General features: G+C 39.5%; 1 protein-coding gene across 1 annotated transcript; it reads left to right on the top strand.

The window, feature by feature from the left end:
* The first annotated feature begins 3,477 nt into the window (after nt 1-3,477).
* On the top strand, nt 3,478-6,978 carry LOC140004730 (uncharacterized). Its single transcript, XM_072044872.1, has 5 exons — nt 3,478-3,816; nt 3,910-4,872; nt 5,056-5,295; nt 5,383-5,644; nt 6,395-6,978. Exons 1-5 carry the CDS (start codon nt 3,478-3,480, stop codon nt 6,976-6,978), a joined length of 2,388 nt encoding a protein of 795 aa, XP_071900973.1.
* The last annotated feature ends 12,032 nt before the right edge of the window (nt 6,979-19,010 follow it).

Genomic DNA, 19,010 nt, shown 5'->3' with positions numbered 1-19,010 from the left:
ACATGTCTCTTGGTCAGCTTGAAAGTGCTCACAATCTGCCATGGGAAACTCAAGGCTTGACTCCAACCACTCCAAAGCTCTCTAATCAGTCCTATGTCATGAATGGTCGAATTTGGACCTACACAATAAATCACACGATTAGCATTTGTAGGTATAAAATCACTTGACAGTTTACCATTCACATTCACAAGATAAGGATCTTCATAGTGATGCTCAATCAGGTTAGAAAAGTCCCGGACATGATTTTGCAAAGTTACAAAATTCATTGCAAGTTGTTGTTGGTATGGCCTATCTTGCACAAATGGAGTAAGATCGAGATAGGCAGCTTCTAAACCTTCAAATTGAAGAATAAAATCAGGGTGTAAGGAATCAGAATTTGGACCAATGAGGAAAGAATTATCACTAACGAAATAAAAAGGAAGTTTATAACAAGTTTCAAGTGTAGAAACTCCCTTTGAAACTTCATTATTCCTCCCAACAAGCAAATCAAGCTCATGGTTGAAGTTGAACATCAATGGATGACAAAGGGATACAACACCTAAGATGCAAAATCCATGAAAAGTTTGATATTCACCAATGGATTTAGGCATAGAACATGCCAAGATCAATTTAATTTTTCCTTGCTTAACCTGCATAAAAGTAGAAACACTAAACAAAGTAGAGTTAAGATCGTTAGAAAAAACATATGATCTCACATCCTTTCTCGCAATCAGCTTACTCTTAGAATTTTTAATCTCTTTCTCATGCTCAGTAGCTGACTTTTTCCCCTCATTATTCTCAACCTCTTTCTCCTTTTCAACTCCCTCGAATTTTACATCTTTAGTCACAATTCCCTCATCTAGCTCTTTCTTCATACTATAACGCTCTTGCTCACTCTTCATGTATGCTAGATCAATACAAAGTTGCTTAGAATTAAGCGACACAAGCCTGGTACGACGGCCATTAAATGTGAAGGAATACTTATTAGTATATCCATCATATTTGACTTCTCGATTAAACATCCACCATTGTCCCAACAGCACATGCGTCACTTGAATGGGAACCACATCACACAACACCTCATCCACGTATTGGCCAATACGAAAAGAAATAAGTGTGTGTTTAGTAATCCAAATATCACCACTATCACTTTGCAACTTGTAAGGTCGAAGATGATCAATGGTTGGAAGATTCAATTTCTCAACCAAGACAGTACTTGCGAGGTTAACTTCACAACCCTTATCAATGGCTAAGCTGCAAACTTTATCCTTGATGTGGCAACGTGTATAAAACCAAACATTTTTTTGAGCTTTTATGATTTCCAATTGCTCAGTTATCTCACGTAATGCCACAGTATTTACTCCTTTAGGCACAAGATGGTGAAGCTCCAGTTGAGCATTCGTTTGTCTCATACTTTTATTACCTGCAAAACTCAACAAAAATTAGTAGAACAGTCCTCACTCGCTCCCTTACGTGTTTCGCTCACTCTCGTGTTTTGCTCAAGTGTTTAAAACACTCTAATGATCTCACCATTCACTTTCAAATCCCTTGATTGCCCCCTTGAAGAAATCAGAAATTTCCCTCAAGTAGTTCAACCAAACATCAAGCAAGTTTGTCCCCAAAAGTGGCGTATGAGAATCTGGAAATTTGAAGACTAAATGATGACTCAAAACAGCAATTATACAAGCAAGAATTTTTCTGGAATTTTTTCTGATTTAGTCCGCAAAAGGGTGACTCAAATGTTGGGGAAGTTTGACTTCGACAAGGACTCTAAGACTATATCAGGACGGACTCCTTTTGGACACTTTTAGCAATCTGCAAAAATGACTCAAGATACCAAATTGTGGTGTGGACAGAACGCAAGGTTCGATTGACACAAGAACAAGATGGCGGAAATTTAGAATCCTAGAAGGACTTTACCCACTTTTTGCATGCGGCCGAATTTTCTTTGGAAGTTGGGATCAATGTTTCTTGGGTGATTTTGGGTTATGGGTGTTTTGGTGTTGGCGGCTGGTTTCCCCAATTCAAGCAAGGGAAGTCCGAAGTGGACAGCTTTGGTGGCGGCTAGGGTTTGCCCTAGCAAATCCAAGGCGGTTTGGGTTTCCTTTGTCAGGAAGGTTGCCTATTCCAAGAAGGTTTCTTATTTCTTGTGATCCAACTCTGGTTCCTCTTTCTTTCTTCTCTTTTTTTTTTGTGCAACCAGAATGCTTTTCTTTCTTTTGAATTTCGAATCCCACCTTCAAAACACAAGATTTTTGTGTGGTGTTTGTACAAAGGTCAGCCGCAACTCAAGATCAACAATGGAGGTTTGTTTAGTTTCAAGATTTCAAGTATCAATCCCCCTTATCAAGATATGTATCAAGGGTTCCAAGAAGCAAGGTAAGGTTATCAAGAATTCAAGAACTATTGTAATCAGCCTTTTGATGCAAAACAAAACAATATTCCCAACCCTCTTGTTCAAAACACTTCGGTATTAAGAAACAACTAGCGACCAGAATTTTGTTTTCGCCTCTTACGTGTGTTTCTTTTCTTTTCTTTTTTTCTTTTGGTGGTTGCTTTGCACAGCCAGAACGACTCAACAACACAATGAAAAGACTAAGATCTAGTCAAAACAGTAGCAAGAGATGACAAGACAGATTGCATACAAGAAACAAGATACAAGAACACAACGACGGCACAAAACCCTAGCGGCTGGATTTTTTTTTTTGACTCTAAACCAACACAAAACTTCAAGAACAATATAACAAGACACCAAAATAAGAAAGAAACATAAGTTATGAAAAAAAAAATTCTCTCAACCATTCTGGAAATTGGAGAGAGTAGTCTCGGTTAGAATAGGAAGTTACCAAATTCTGATTGGCACTTGGGTTTCTAGCCGACTTTAGGAAGGGTTTAAGGGAAAGGAATTCTAGAATTTTCGTGGAAACAATTCTGATTTGGTAAGGTAACAAAATCTGGAAAATTTCAGCAGTTGGGAAACTACCAAAACTGTTTTCACTTGACTTCCTAACCGACTTGCAAAGTAGTTTAGGAAGGCATACTTTTGGAAGGTTAAGGAAAAGTGATTCTGGAAATTTTGGGAATGCCGACTTTAAGGAATTTTCCAAATAAGTGCAACACCTAACTTGGTTCCAAAAATCAATTAGGAAATTAAGTAAACACTTCGGAAACTCCATCATTGTACTTGGACATTTTTTTTTACATCAATTTTTTCCTTGTTCCATTCCTTATCGAATTCATTCCTTGATCTTTCCGTTTCTACTCTGGCTTCTTGTTCCTCTGGTACAATTGGATACTATTTGATTAAGGTTTGATTGAACTTCTTTGAGAAAATTTCTGATTTCTTCAAAGGAAACAATCAAGTGGCTTGAGAGGTGAATTGGTGAGAGCATTAGAGTGACATAAGCACTTGAGTGAAAGCACGAGAGGAGTGAAACACTTAAGGGAGCAAGTGAGGCATTTTCTACTAACAGTTTGTCAAGTTTTGCAGGTTTCACCATGTCTCAGGAAAATGAACTTACCATTGCTCAGTTATCACTTAAAATGTATGCTATGTGGAAGGAAATGCAGAGGAGATTTGACCAAAGGCTGGAAACGATCCATGAGCAGATTGATCAACTAAGTTCATCTAGGGTTTCTTCTAGGAAATCTAGGGGAAAATCCACCCTGGAGGAATCTAGTGACTCCAATGCCGATTCGGACCATGCAGCATACGAGCAAGGAAGACCGAAGCGAAACACAAGAGCAACTGGTGATGCAATCAAAGGGATTAAGATGAAGATTCCTCCATTCCAAGGCAAATCCGATCCGGATACAAACCTTGAATGGGAGAGTCGGGTAGAGCTAGTATTCGATTGTAATGACTACACCGATGCAAAAAAACTGAGACTTGCCGTAGTAGAATTCACCGACTATGCCCTAGTTTGGTAGGAACAAGTGGCTACCAGTAGGAGAAGGTGTGGTGAACCACCTATAACCACTTGGACTGAGCTCAAGAGACTTATGAAGAAGCGATTTGTACCAAATCACTACCATAGAGACTTGTACCAAAAACTTCAAACCTTGACGCAAGGTCAACGCTCAGTTGAGGACTACTACAAGGACATGGAAATCTCCATGTTGAGAGCTGACATTCAAGAAGATCGAGAGGCTACAATGGCAAGATTTCTCAGTGGTCTAAGGGTTGAAATAGCCGATCAACTTGAGCTTCAATACTATGTGGAGATAGACGATATGGTGGACAAGGCTATTAAGATTGAGCAAAGGCTCAAGCGGAGGGGTACCACCAGAAATTATAACTCCAATCCCCAACCATTTACTCGACCATTCCAGCCCAGGAGGGAGGAGAGATGTCCGAACACTTGGAATCCTCCAAAGCCGAAGCAAGATCAAGGGTCAAGCTCACGGCCATCTGTTACCAAAACCGACTCCAAGGTTGTTTCAAAGCCAACAATTGAAACTTCAAAACCTAGGAATCGTGACACCAAATGTTGGAGGTGTCAAGGAGTTGGACATATTGCAAGCCAATGTCCAAACCCAAGGACCATGCTTGTCCTACCAAATGGAGACATTGTCACTGATGATGAAGAGGAGGATTACCAAGACATGTCTCCCTTGGTTGAAGAGGAAGATAAGATAGAGGAAGTTCCAACACAAGACAAAGTTGGATTGGTAGCAAGAAGGGCACTAGCTACTCAGGCTAGTAAAGATGAGCTTCAACGTGACAACATCTTTTACACTAGGTGCCATGTGACCAACAAGGTATGCAGCTTGGTGATTGACCCCGGAAGTTGCACTAATGTTGCTAGTGCATTGATGGTGGAGAAACTAAACTTGCCAACTAGTGACCACCCCTGTCCCTACAAGCTTCAGTGGTTAAACAACAGTGGAGAGGTACGTGTTCATAAACAAGTTTTGGTTACTTTTCGCATTGGTAGGTATGAAGATGATGTTATGTGTGATGTAGTACCAATGCAAGCTGCACATATACTCTTAGGGCGTCCTTGGCAATTTGACAAAAGAGTCACTTTTGATGGTTTCTTGAACAAATACTCTTTTATGCATAATTGTAAAAAGATTACACTTGCACCTCTTACACCTCAACAAGTACATGAGGATCAAGTTAGTCTACAAAAAGAGTATGACTTGCATGCTACCACCAAGAAGGACAACGCTAAAGCTAAGAAATTAGTGTTGGCCGACCCTTCTTCAAGCAAGTTGGATCACTCTCATTCAGTCTTCGAGCCCACACAGGAGAGAAAATCCAGCATGCTGGCCAAGGTGAAAGATGTGAGAAAGGCCTTGCATTCTAATAAGGTTTTATTTATTTTATTTGGCAAGGAATCCTTACTCACTAATGCTCTTGATGCTTCTTTGCCTAGTGTTATCACTAACCTCTTACAGGAGTATCAAGACGTCTTTCCTGAGGATATACCTAATGGTTTGCCTCCATTAAGGGGGATTGAACATCAAATTGATTTCATTCCTGGCTCTTCCCTTCCAAACAAGGCACCATATAGGACCAATCCTGAGGAAACCAAGGAGCAACAACGACAAGTGGAGGAGTTGCTTAGTAAGGGTTGGATTCAAGAGAGTCTAAGCCCTTGTGCTGTACCAGTTCTACTTGTTCCGAAGAAAGATGGAGGATGGAGAATGTGCACTGATTGTAGGGCGATTAATGCCATAACGGTAAAGTACCGCCATCCCATACCTCGTTTGGATGACATGCTTGATGAATTACATGGTGCTATCATTTTTACTAAGATTGATTTGAAAAGTGGTTACCATCAAATTCGCATGAAAGAAGGAGATGAATGGAAAACTGCATTTAAAACAAAACATGGACTTTTTGAGTGGTTGGTCATGCCTTTTGGGCTAACCAATGCACCAAGTACTTTTATGAGACTCATGAATCATGTTTTACGCTCTTTCATTGGTAAATTTGTGATCGTTTACTTTGATGACATTTTGATCTATAGTAAGACTCTAGATGAGCATGTTGTGCATTTACAAATGGTCCTCGATGCACTTCGCAAGGCAAGCCTCTATGCTAACCTTAAGAAGTGTACCTTTTGCACAAATCAATTGGTTTTCCTAGGATATGTTGTTAGTGAGCAGGGAATTCATGTTGATCAAGAAAAGGTGAAGGCTATTAGCGAATGGCCAACCCCTACCAATGTAAGTGAGGTGAGAAGTTTCCATGGCTTGGCAAGCTTCTATAGGCGGTTTGTCAAGGATTTTAGCACCATTGCTGCCCCACTTACGTCAATTGTCAAGAAAGATGTGCAATTTCATTGGAGAGAGGAACAAGCTAAGTCTTTCCAATTACTTAAGCACAAGCTCACACATGCACCTGTTCTTAGTTTACCTAATTTTGACAAAGCTTTTGAAGTAGAGTGTGATGCTTCTGGTATAGGTATTGGAGCTATTTTACTCCAAGAGGGTCACCTGGTTGCCTACTTTAGCGAGAAGTTGAATGGAGCTGCTCTAAACTACTCAACCTATGATAAGGAACTCATGGCCTTAGTACGAGCTCTACAAACATGGCAACATTACCTTCGCCCTCGTGAGTTTGTCTTGCACACAGATCATGAGTCGCTCAAGCATATCAAGTCCCAAGACAAGTTGAGTAAGCAACATGCGAGATGGATTACCTTCATTGACAGTTTTACCTTTGTGATCAAATACAAGACAGGTAAGACGAATGTTGTGGCTGATGCACTCTCACGAAGGTATACACTTATCACTACATTAGATGCTAAGTTATTTGGTTTTGAATTTCTTAAAGATCTTTATGCCACTGACTCAGATTTTGGTGATATTTTTGTCTCCTTGCCACGACACTCTCGTGAGCACTATTTCATCTCTCAGGGGTTCTTATACTACAAGGACAAGCTTTGCATTCCCAAGAGCTCCATGCGCACACTCCTGGTGAAAGAAGCTCATGGAGGAGGACTAATGGGACACTTTGGCATTGCCAAGACCTTAATGATTCTCTAAGAGCATTTCTTCTGGCCACGCATGAGGAGTGATGCAGAACGGCACATTGAAAGGTGTGTGACTTGTCACCAAGCAAAATCAAAGGTACACCCTTATGGTCTCTATACACCTTTACCAATCCCACATGAACCATGGGTTGATCTATCAATGGATTTTGTGCTTGGACTACCTAGGACTAGAAAAGGACATGATTCAATCTATGTGATAGTTGACCGCTTCTCCAAAATGGCCCATTTTATTCCTTGTCTTAAAACAGATGATGCTAAGCATGTTGCAGATTTATTCTTTCGTGAGATAGTTAGATTACATGGCATGCCACGCACTATTGTTTCTGATAGGGACACCAAATTCCTTAACTATTTTTGGAAAACCTTGTGGTGTAAACTAGGTACTAAATTGCTATTTTCTACTTCTAGTCACCCACAAACTGATGGTCAAACCGAAGTGGTTAATAGGACTTTATCTACCCTGTTGCGCGCAATTATAAAAAAGAACATTAAATCTTGGGAAGATTGCTTACCACATGTGGAATTTGCATACAATCGCACTATTCATTCTGCTACACGTTATTCGCCTTTTGAAATTGTGTATGGCTTTAACCCTCTCACACCTTTGGATTTAACTCCTTTACCTGTTCATGAGAGAGTTAACTTGGATGGTAAGAACAAAATTGAATATGTACGTGAGTTACACGCTAAGGTGCGAGCCAACATCGAGAAGCGTACACTTCAATACATCCAGAGTGCCAACAAGGGGCGCCGCAAGATGGTCTTTGAGCCTGGTGATTGGGTATGGATCCACATGTGCAAGGAGAGGTTCCCAATCAAACGGCGTAGCAAGCTACTCCCAAGAGGGGATGGCCCATTCCAAGTCCTGGAGCGTATCAATGACAATGCCTACAAACTAGAACTTCCAGGTGAGTATGAAGTACATGCTACATTTAATGTGTCTGACTTGAGTCCTTTTCATGCAGACGATGAGTTTGATTTGGGGACAAATCGCCTTCAAGAGGAGGGGACTAATGAGGAGGGGCTCAAGGCTGCTCAAACTTCTAGTGCTCAGGTCATGCAAATACCCAGTGGTCCAATTACAAGAGCGCGTGCTAGGAGAATTCAAGAATCACTTCAAGCTCTTGTTTGCACGATTCAAGAACGAGTTGGTGATGACTTGAGGACCATTGAAGGATTACATAATGGAGAAACTACTCTATACACTTTCCTTCAAATGGAAGAACCAAGTGAAGACTAGTTCACGGAGTACTAGCTTGCTAATTAGGGTTTTAGTTTCCATTATTAGTTGTTTGTTAGCATTAATAATTTTGGTCAATTTTCACTTCACTTTGACCGAATTCAGAGTCTTAATTTTAGTCAATTAGTTGTTAGATATTTTCACCCTTAATGAAGGGCAAGGTCGTCCATTGGACATTCTAGGGTTTGAGTCCTGTAAGGCTATATATAGCCTAGGTTTTCATTCATTAAAGGACAGTTTTCAGATTTTATAAAATATACGTGAGTTTATTCACTCTCTCTTGTCTCAAGAGAATTTCCTTTGAATACTTGAGAATTAATCTCAAGTTGTTCATCGAACTTATCAATCAAGTAGTCTCCTTGATTGTGGCGTTCTTCTATCTATACTTTTGGTTCACTAAATTTGCTAGTCTTGGGTTAAGGAATCTCCTTAGTTCGTGGCTTGTGATTCTAGAAGGGTCAAAGTTCCGCCAATCATCCCAACTTGGTGTTCGTCTAGATCCGTCTCACATCAGTTGATACGAAATATGGGCCGCTTATGGGCCATGTTTTGGGCTGCAAGAGATTGAATCTTTTAGTAATAGTTAGTAGTTTATTTTCCATATTTCTATTTTATTTGCGAGGAATAAATTCGGTCCAAGACCTCATGTTGAGTTGGATCCGATTTATAGAGTCTAGGCTCACCATTACTTAAGTTGGTTAATTAGCTTTTATTGGGTTATGTTGGGCCAGCTTAAAAGCCTTCATTGGATCGATTATAAGCTGACCATTAGATAGTGGATTTGAGTAGTAGAATTGGCCCAAAGGCCTAGCCTAACTGAGTTAGGGTTTTCCCAAGTTACTTTAGGTTTTCAAGTTGTATGGCTATATATAGCCAAGGCAAGAGACGTTCATGATTAGTTTTTAGCATCAATAAAATTGTGAGTTTTCACTTTTCTCTTTCCAAGAGAGCCTCTTTGAATATTTGAGAATTTTTCTCAAGTTATTCAAGTGAACTTATCAATCAAGTAACTCCTTGGTTGTGGCGTTCCTCTACCTATAGTTTGGTTCGCTAATTCATTAGGTAACGAGTTGAGATAATATCAAAATTGTTCGTGACTTCTAGGGATTAGTTGGGTCAAATTTCCGCTGCCTAAGCCATGGTGTTTTGGTTGTCTAGATCGGGAGTTCGTATCATCTGGTATCAGAGCTTCGGCTCTTGATTCAGGTTAATATCCTTTTGTTTTCTTTTTTTCTATTTATTTTTCTAACAAAACCCTAGCCGCCTTTTGATTTAAAAGAAACAAAAAAAATTTTTTGATTTTTGTTTTCTTGATTTTTTCACTTGAGTCGAACCTACCCTGTGATTGATCGAGGTTGAAATTTTTTGGTGTGATTACGTTCTTGAAAATAGGTTTTCCAAGGGTTTAACTCCCATTGAATTTCTTCCAAGTGAAATCGTAACCTTGTGTCGAGTCGTAAAAAAAAAAAAAAAGGAACTGTTCACGGAGTACTGTAGCAATACTGTTCATCCAAAAAAAAAGATTTTTTTTCCCTTGTGTTTGTTTCCAAAGTGAGTTGTGTCTTGATTGGTTTCCAAATCTTGATTGATATCTTGATTGATTTCTAAATCTTGATTGATATCTTGATTGATTGCCAAATCTTGATTGATTTCCAAATATTGGTTGACTTCCAAATTCTAGCCAAGTACAATTGGGTGAAGATATTCTTGACAAATAGAGCATGTGCAATGGTTCGTATTCATAATCAAGTTGAGTTGGCGACATGGTTCTTGGATTGCATTTATCAAGACATTCTCCGAGTTACTCCTTTGTAAGCAAGCACTCGATTTGAGGACAAATAGTCTTTCAAGAGGAGGGGAATAATGAGAACATGAAGATTTGGATTTCCTTGAAATTCAAGGAAATTCAATTGATGGTTGATGGTGCAATCGGGTTCAAAAATCATTGAAGATTTGTCATGTTTATTTCTTATTATTTATTTAAGTAAGTTTTCAGCAATACTTGTTAGTTAGTCTTGAGTTATTAAGGGAAATAAAGGCTAAGGTCATGTTGACCATAGTTAAGCCAATTGAGTCGGTTAGTTTCCTATTCTAATTGAATTAGAGTTTTAGGAAAGTAGTTAATTGCTTCCAAATTTATTTAGGAAGTTGTGTCAAGTCAAATAAAGAAGCTTGTATTGTTTCCAATTTAGATTAGGGTTTTGAGTCTTGTAAGGCTATAAATAGCCAACTTTATTTAACTATTCAGGAGATGATATTGAAGATGAATTAATAAAAAGAGAGTTGTCTCCTTTTATGGAGTTCCTTGATGGAACTTGAGTTTCTTCTTGAACAGTATCAAGTATTTAGCTTGGATACTTGTGGTGTTCAAGGCAAGATGATCACATCATCTTGTTCTTTCAAATCAATAACCAATCCACTAGGTTTCTAGAGACAGGTTCTCTTTAGGTCTAGCAAGGTAGTTATTGTTCAATAACCTAATCAAGATAGATCCTTCCGCTGCCTGATCGATTCGGTTCTTCAAGACAGGTTCTTGTTGGGTCGAGTTCGTATCAAAATTGGCAAGGGCCGTTCATTGTCCAAAAGGTATTACCTGGCGGAGCACTTATTTTGGCAGAAATGGATGGACGAACATTCCCTCAACCCATCAACTCAGACATGTGCAAGAAGTTTTTCATTTGATCATGCAAATTTTCTTTAGAAATTCATGCAAATGGCGAAATGCAAGTCAGGCCATCTTCTTTTACACTTAAAATATTTTATCTCTACTTGTCCCCTTTGAGCCATCAGAATTGACAAATTTTCGCTTGATAACCCCTGAGAATTGCAAACCCCACACTGGGGCAAATTTAGTTTTTAAAGAAAAATGCAACAGTGAGGAAAATGCAAAAAGAGAAAAAATTCAATCAAACTGGGGCAAATTCTCCTCAGTTTCGTTCAAATTTTGGAGATGATCTCAAAATGATGCAATCTCAGGTTATTTCACACATCGCATCAAAATTTGCTTTCAAGCCTCAACTTTTCTTGAAAAACACCCCACCTGACCTCATTACAAAGCCCAAAGTCCTGGCTTTCGTCACTTGTTGTATTTCTATCAGGAAATTTGTTAATCAACGGGCAAGTGATGTCCATAATGCCTTCGCCTAATCTCACAAGGGAAGTGCATTTTACTGATGCCAAAAATCTTTAACTCATGTTCCTGGGTCGATCATGGTCGAGATATTCCATTGTTCTTTAGGTGAAAACCCGAAAGGGCACCTCAAAAAAAAAGAAGAAAAAGAAAAAGAAAGAAAAAAAAAGAAGAAAGGAAAAAAAAAGACAGAAAAAAGAAAAAAGAAAGAAAAAAAAGAAAGAAAAAAAAGAAAAGAAAAAAGGGTGGGGGCAACCTTGGTGAAAACCCGAAAGGGCGCTAAGGCAGGTTTTCTCTACAGACGAGCACGAGAAGGAACAGCTGGTGTGTGACAGCCCCACTTTCCCCTAAGGCGAACCAAAGGGGTTAGCAGACTGCCTGCCCAGCTCTCGCCAGGACTACGGATTAGTTCACGTCGATCTAATACGTTCCGGAACATACCCACGCGCGTAAACAAGTCAAAATCACAAAATAAAAATAAAAAAAATGAAGAAAAATTGAAGCCGATGATGAACAGTATACTCACCAATCAATTAAGTGGTATTTCATGCACTTCCGTCAGGAGAATGTCGTGAACCACCGTCACGCCCTAGAACACGTAAGCAAGTACAATAAGACTCGATAACGAGTCATAAAGCAATGCCAATCACAACCCCAATAGGGTTTTACAAACATATACAAGCATTATAGCAAACCAGAAAATCAGGAAATGTAACTCATTTGACCCAACAACAAAAACAGTTTTGGCCTCCTAATGCGGTAATGGCACAAAATGCGCTACGCTTATCGGATGAGGGTGTAAAACCCACCATCTCGAAGCTAAAAGATAGGGCTACAACAATGTAGAAGGCCACTCAGTCCAAATCCTAGCACAACTAGGTCAAAAATGCAGAATACCAAACCAGAACCGTAATTGCAAGTTTACAAATCACACTATGCTGTAATTCGTGCAACTCAGTGTATACAGGTCCAAATGCATTGATTCCAAAGGCATATGGTAGCTAAGACATCCAGCTACATTTCATCAGAAGACACCAACATCCAAATCCAAAGCAATTCCAGTCAAAATAGCCAAATACAAGTGCAGTTCTGCCATCCTGATCAACCCAGAACAGCAACAGTAAAATCGACATATCTCACTCCACACTACTCCAAATGACCTGAAAATTTACAGAAACCTCAAACTCATCAATACATACAACTTTCATGTTTTGAGCAAAAGCCAATTCGGCCTCTAACCCTATGATCCAAAACCGGACTGAAAAGGGGGTTATGAAACCCTAACTTTTCTCATTTCAATCCAAACCCAAAATTGGTTGCAATTATCACTAATTCACACCTACTAGAGTCATTACCCCTCATTATCAACCATCATAGATGACCACAACATCACATTCATATTAAACCAGAAAATTCCTCAAAAAATAAAAACTTCACCAAATCACTTCAAACCAAGAAATAAACCACAAATATCATCACTTTAGCCACTACTAAGCATAACTTAAGCTTCATTAAGTGTAAGAGGGAATTCACACACCACTCACCTAGTAACCAAGAGAGGTATAGATGTTGCACACCTTAACTCTTCCAAAAAGCTTCACTAAAGCACTCACTAGCACCAAGTGGAAGGATTTTATGGAGTAGAAACACAATCAAGCAAATATTTTGGGTGATTTGCACTAATTGGTAGCTAAAACTTGAAGAGTTTTCCTTCCTTCTTGAGCTTAGGAGAGCCGGCCACCAAGGAGAAAGAAAATGGTGAATTTTGGTGATTTTTGGAGATATTTACTCAATGTGGTCAAAAGTCAAAAAGCATGAATAGTGTTCACCAAGTCCAACCAATGGCTATGTGACACTTGTCACTTCCATAAATGCATTCCTATCTCTTCTTTTTCTCTCACATCAATCATTTCACATACTCTACTTATCTCTTAACACCCGATAAATTTCACACAGTATCCGGAATTTAACCTTATTGGCCGAATTTTTCCGAACTTTTCGCACTAGTGGGTCCCACGTCCAATATATATTCTTAATTTTCCAAAAACTCTCCAAGGCTAGAAAAATCATCTAAAACTATAATTACTTGTCGCGCCCCATTTTTTGATAAATAAATAAAATGGTTTTAAAAAATGTATTTTTGTGATTGAAAAATGAATTGTGATTGAAAAGAAAAATGGGTCTAAATGGGGGTTTGAGAATGCGACGATTTGACCCAAAATGTGGTTTAAAAGGGTTTTTTGAAACAATTGGAGTCGCCACTTGGTAATGAGTTAAGGTGTACCAAGTCACCTAAAAAAATGAACTTTTAGAAAAAATAGGAAGATGTAGTAAGAAACCCCTTTTAAACGACTCCTAGTCCACGTAAACCAACGAAAAAGGTTCGGGAGTCACATTTGACGAAGGGGAAGGCAAGGATAAAAATCCAAGGCACCCCTTCGACCTAGCCAAGGCTAGTTGCGTTGATTTAATCAAAGATTTTCTTGTTTTAACCAAAGAATTTATTACATTTGGTTGCACTACATGGATGCAAACCCTAGACCTAGGGGTATTGGGGGAAATTTCCCTTCAAAGGTTGAGTGGTGCCAATCACATTAATTGTGAAGCCCAATAACGATCCTTTGAAGAAGTCACGAATAATGCAAGTGGGATGCAAATGAATGGAATGCATGTATGCAATGTGAGGACATGAGTTTGAAAAAGTAATAAAAGAAAATAAATATGTAAATGAAAATGTGCACGTGAGTGGGCAATGTACGGTATGTGAAATGATAATATGAAGTGCATGTGTGCAAGTGATGATAAAAGTGTTCGTGTGCAAGTGAAGAAACACAAAGGTGCACGTGTGCAAAATGGGAGGAAAAGTGCTCATGTACAAGTGAAGGGATAAAGAAAAGGTGTACGTGTGCAAATGGGAGGAAAAGTGAAAGTGTAATGATGGAGTGGACTTAGAATGCATGAGCCTAAGGAATGCAAGCAAGACGGGTACGGGGAGACCTAAATTGTGACTCAATTTTCCCTTTTATAGAGGGAATATAAGCGTGCTAAGGCTTAGAAGAAGCCACACTCGTCTATATCCCATATTTAAGGGGACTCTCAGGCAAATGTACACTACACTAGTATGAGGTGCAAAAGCCTAAAGTGAGGGGAAAGGGGAATCAAGGAGCATACCAGATGATAAGACTAAGGAAAAATGCATGATATGTAGTGAACAGGCAAACAATGCATTAATGAAAATCCAAGGAAAAATCCTATTGGGTCTAGCGTTGGACTAGCCCATCTATGAATTCCGACTAGCGTTGGACTAGCGGAAACGTACATTCATCCATTCCATTCATTCATGGTTATGAAAGCAAGTAGACATGCCAAAACGCTCGTAAACACGTAGTACGTAGCACTTAGCATGCTCGACTAGATGCAAAAGCCTACTAAAGCAATTTAACATGTAACAGCAAAAGCAAGCAACCAAGGGGAAGGGGAAGGGGAAGTGGACCAGATGCTCTCCGAGCCCTATCTATTACAAGCCAAGAGGTGTACACATACCCCATAAAACTTAAATAAAAGCAACCAAGGGGAAGGGGAAATGGACCAAAGGCTCTCCGAGCCCTATCTATTACAAGCCAAGAGGTGTACACATACCCCATAAAACTTAAATAAAATTAAAAGCGAGTAAACGCATGCAAGGAGGTAAGGAAAGCGAAGTAGACATGCATATTCACATAACACGTAGGAGCACGTAAGGTCAAATGTAGTGCAAATGAGGGATAGAGTGTACCTCCCTTGAAGCGACGCCCTAACGTAGTGAAATTACTAACTTACCCTTCAGCCTTTCGAAAACCACGATTTGAAGCGATCAGGACAAAATCAAGTGTTGTTCAGACCAGAAACTCTTCTTGAAGCCTCCTGCTCTCGCCTTTTCCGTCGATGAAGGTATGCGGCTGATGACAAGTTCGATGAAGACTATGGCAGCGTCCCTCCTTGGCTTTATCTCTGTCTCGGGCTTCAAGCTCTCTCTCCCTCTCTTTCTCCCGTCGCTCCTCTCCTGATTTTCAGTCGTCTCCTCCCTAATCCTCTCGGTTCTCTCTTAGACCTCAGCCCCGATTGTTCTTGAGCCGCCAATCCCCAACTTTTCTCTCGGCTTTTTCCTTTTTTCCTTTTCTGTTTTCTGTCTTCCAGATTTCCCCCGTCACCTTTCTCTTCACTCTTTTTTTGTTTCCTTCTTCCCCCCTTTTTTCTTCCGCGGCTGCTACTTCTTGTTGCCTTTTATACCATCTCCCAATCTCCTAAACCTGCTCTCAATGGTGAGGATGAAGGCTTGTCCTTCCCTTTCCATCCAGCCATCCGATGGCTATTGAAGTTGTACCTTGCACGCTGCAAAAAATTGCAGCGTGCATGCTCCGCAATTTTTTTTTTTTTTTAACACAACTTGATAATTACAGAAATGATAAAATAAAATATAAATAATAATAATAACAAAATACACAAAGCAGGTAATAATAATAATAACAAAACAAAAAAATAATTTTAAACAAAAACTAAACAACAATGGCCATTTTTTAATTTTTCAAAATTTCATTTTTCATCATTTTCTTTTTCTCAAAATAACTTAATAAAAATAACTAAAGTGCCCAAAGATTGAATTTAAAGAAATAAACATATTTTGTGAACAAATTTTCCTTTTTTTTTTCTCTTTTTCTCTTTTTTTCATTTTTCCAATCCAACTAAAGCCTATTTTTTTTGAATTTTTTCTTCCTTTTCCTCTTTTTCTTTAATTTTCTCTTTTTTCCTTTTTTATGATTTTTCATTTTCATTTTTCTTTCAAGAAAGCATTGAATAAAAACAAAATGACTAAAACATATTTTTGATGTTTTCCTTTTCTTTTTTCTAAAAACTCTATGCTAATTTAAAACTTAAAAGCTAAAACTAAAAACTAAAACTAAAAGTAAATAAGAATAAATAGCAAATGAAATAGGTCAACTAAAAGGGCGAAAATGAATAAAACTAAAATATCATAACAACTAATAGTACAAAACACACAATAACGAACTAAAATGCAAGCAATCTAAAATGAAAATCATGAAATAGATGCTACATAAAATTGTTCAAAATTTGCTGTCTACAGTTTGCCCCTCTTTGTCTGAGTTTTGAAAAAACTTGAGACAAAGAAGTAGACACCAAATACTTACCTGTGTTATTGGGCTGCAAAAGATTCTATCGAACAAGAATTCTAACACGGGACTGACCCGAATATGAAAAATGAAACGGGACTGACCCGAACAGGAATTTAAAACGGGGCTGACCCGAACAGAAATTTAAACGGGACTGACCCGAACAAGAATTTAAACGGGACTGACCCGAACAGGAGTTTAAACGGGACTGGCCCGAACGGAAATTTAAACGGGACTGGCCTGAACGGAAATTTAAAAAGGGACTTCACTGGGAAGGTTTAAACAATAAATTGAGTTTTTACCTCGGGGTAGTTCAAATTTTGTACCAAGAGGGAGATTTGATCTCTGTGGCTGAACAAAAGGAAGTGCGCACTAGTGGGACTGACCCACGGCCAATGGCTGAACAAAATAAAATGTGCACTACTGGGACTGACCCACGGCTAGCGGCGAATGCAGATGAAAGGCACACTAGTGGGACAAACCCAACGGCTAGCGGCGATGAAAATGAAAGGCTCACCAGTGGGACAAACCCAACGGCTGGTGGCAAATGTAATCAAAAGGCACACTAGTGGGACAAACCCAACGGCTAGCGGCGATGAAGATGAAAGGCTCACCAGTGGGACAAACCCAACGGCTGGTGGCAAATGCAATTAAAAGGCACACTAGTGGGACAAACCCAACGGCTAGCGGCGATGAAGATGAAAGGCTCACCAGTGGGACAAACCCAACGGCTGGTGGCAAATGCAATTAAAAGGCACACTAGTGGGACAAACCCAACGGTTAGCGGCGATGAACATGAAAGGCTCACCAGTGGGACAAACCCAACGGCTGGTGGCAAATGCAATTAAAAGGCACACTAGTGGGACAAACCCAACGGCTAGCGGCGATGAAGATGAAAGGCTCACCAGTGGGACAAACCCAACGGCTGGTGGCAAATGTAATCAAAAGGCACACTAGTGGGACAAACCCAACGGCTAGCGGCGATGAAGATGAAAGGCTCACCAGTGGGACAAACCCAACGGCTGGTGGCAAATGTAATCAAAAGGCACACTAGTGGGACAAACCCAACGGCTAGCGGCGATGAAAATGAAAGGCTCACCAGTGGGACAAACCCAACGGCTGGTGGCAAATGCAATTAAAAGGCACACTAGTGGGACAAACCCAACGGCTAGCGGCGATGAAGATGAAAGGCTCACCAGTGGGACAAACCCAACGGCTGGTGGCAATGAAAATGAAAGGCTCACCAGTGGGACAAACCCAACGGCTGGTGGCAAATGCAATCAAAAGGCACACTAGTGGGACAAACCCAACGGCTAGCGGCGATGAAGATGAAAGGCTCACCAGTGGGACAAACCCAACGGCTGGTGGCAAATGCAAAATGAAATGCTTACTGGCGGGACAAACCCAGCTCCAATAGCAATGTAAATGAAATGCTTTGACAATCAGACAGTGGGATTAAACTTGAGCCTGTCGTGATGAAATTTGATTTGATTTTTTGATTGATGATTTTCTTTTCTTTTTGCTTTTCTTTTTGACTTTTGAGAATCTTTCCAAAAAATTAATTTGCCCCAGTATGTTGAATTTTTGCAATTTGAATCCAAAGTTGACTTTGTATCGCCATGTTGTTGCACCTTTTGATCAAATTTGCTTGCAACATTTTCGATCTGCCTTTGTTCACCGGAGGACTTTTTCCGACATCGATTTCGGTGTGAAGTGTGATTACTTTCATCTGTGCCTGCAATTTTCTGCAAATGAAAAAGAAATTGCCACCATCATTTGATCCGTTTTCCTTTGAGAATCGTGTAAACATGAGTCTTCCGATGCCATTTTCAACTTTTGCTACGACAGCCGATTGAGTTGGATTCCTCGCCCTAAGGCTTTTCCGATTTTCAAACTGACCAGGTATATGCTTTGCGATATTATGAAGTTTGTGTAGCTGGCTTGGCTGGATTTCAACTGTTCCCAAAGGATGACTGAATCCAAGTATACTTTTTGAAATAAACCACAGGGATTGTCATTTACCACAATTCAATGATAAAGAATGAGGTATGCAAGAAAATTCACATGTCATGTAAAAATGAATATGCACAAGAATGCACACCTAACCATTTGTGCTTAAATTCTACAAAAAATGCCATGAATGCAAGTAATTTGGAAAAAACGAGTTTCCTAAGAATGTATTTACAAAAGAATATTTTTTACAAAATGACACGGCTTTTGGCCAACAGATGTCATATTCAAATCTTTGGATATCTTAGCTCCGGATTTCAATGTTGTCAGAGGTATGACAAAAATGAGAAGAAAATCTAAATGGACCAAACCACCAGTTGTTCCTCTTTGTGCTTTCTCATTGCAGAAACCTACCTTGGCGCCCATTCGGGTTTTCACCAAGGTTGCCCCCCACCCTTTTTGTTGGTTTTTCTTTTTTTTCTTTTTCTTTTTTTCTTCTTCTTTTTTTTTTCTCTCTTGAGGTGCCCTTGTGGGTT

The sequence above is a fragment of the Coffea arabica genome, chromosome 4c, assembly GCF_036785885.1.
Source record: "Coffea arabica cultivar ET-39 chromosome 4c, Coffea Arabica ET-39 HiFi, whole genome shotgun sequence".
Classification (NCBI taxonomy): domain Eukaryota; kingdom Viridiplantae; phylum Streptophyta; class Magnoliopsida; order Gentianales; family Rubiaceae; genus Coffea; species Coffea arabica.
The sequence above is the reverse complement of the archived record's forward strand: the minus strand, read 5'-3'. Positions and strand labels throughout refer to the sequence as shown.

Bases quoted from the DNA above. Each gene is read 5' to 3' on its own strand.
- LOC140004730 (XM_072044872.1), top strand. From the start codon at position 3,478: ATGTCTCAGGAAAATGAACTTACCATTGCTCAGTTATCACTTAAAATG. The intron at 3,817-3,909 runs GTAGAGCTAGTA...CTAGTTTGGTAG, and splicing joins ACCTTGAATGGGAGAGTCGG to GAACAAGTGGCTACCAGTAG. The intron at 5,296-5,382 runs GTTTTATTTATT...AACCTCTTACAG, and splicing joins AGGCCTTGCATTCTAATAAG to GAGTATCAAGACGTCTTTCC.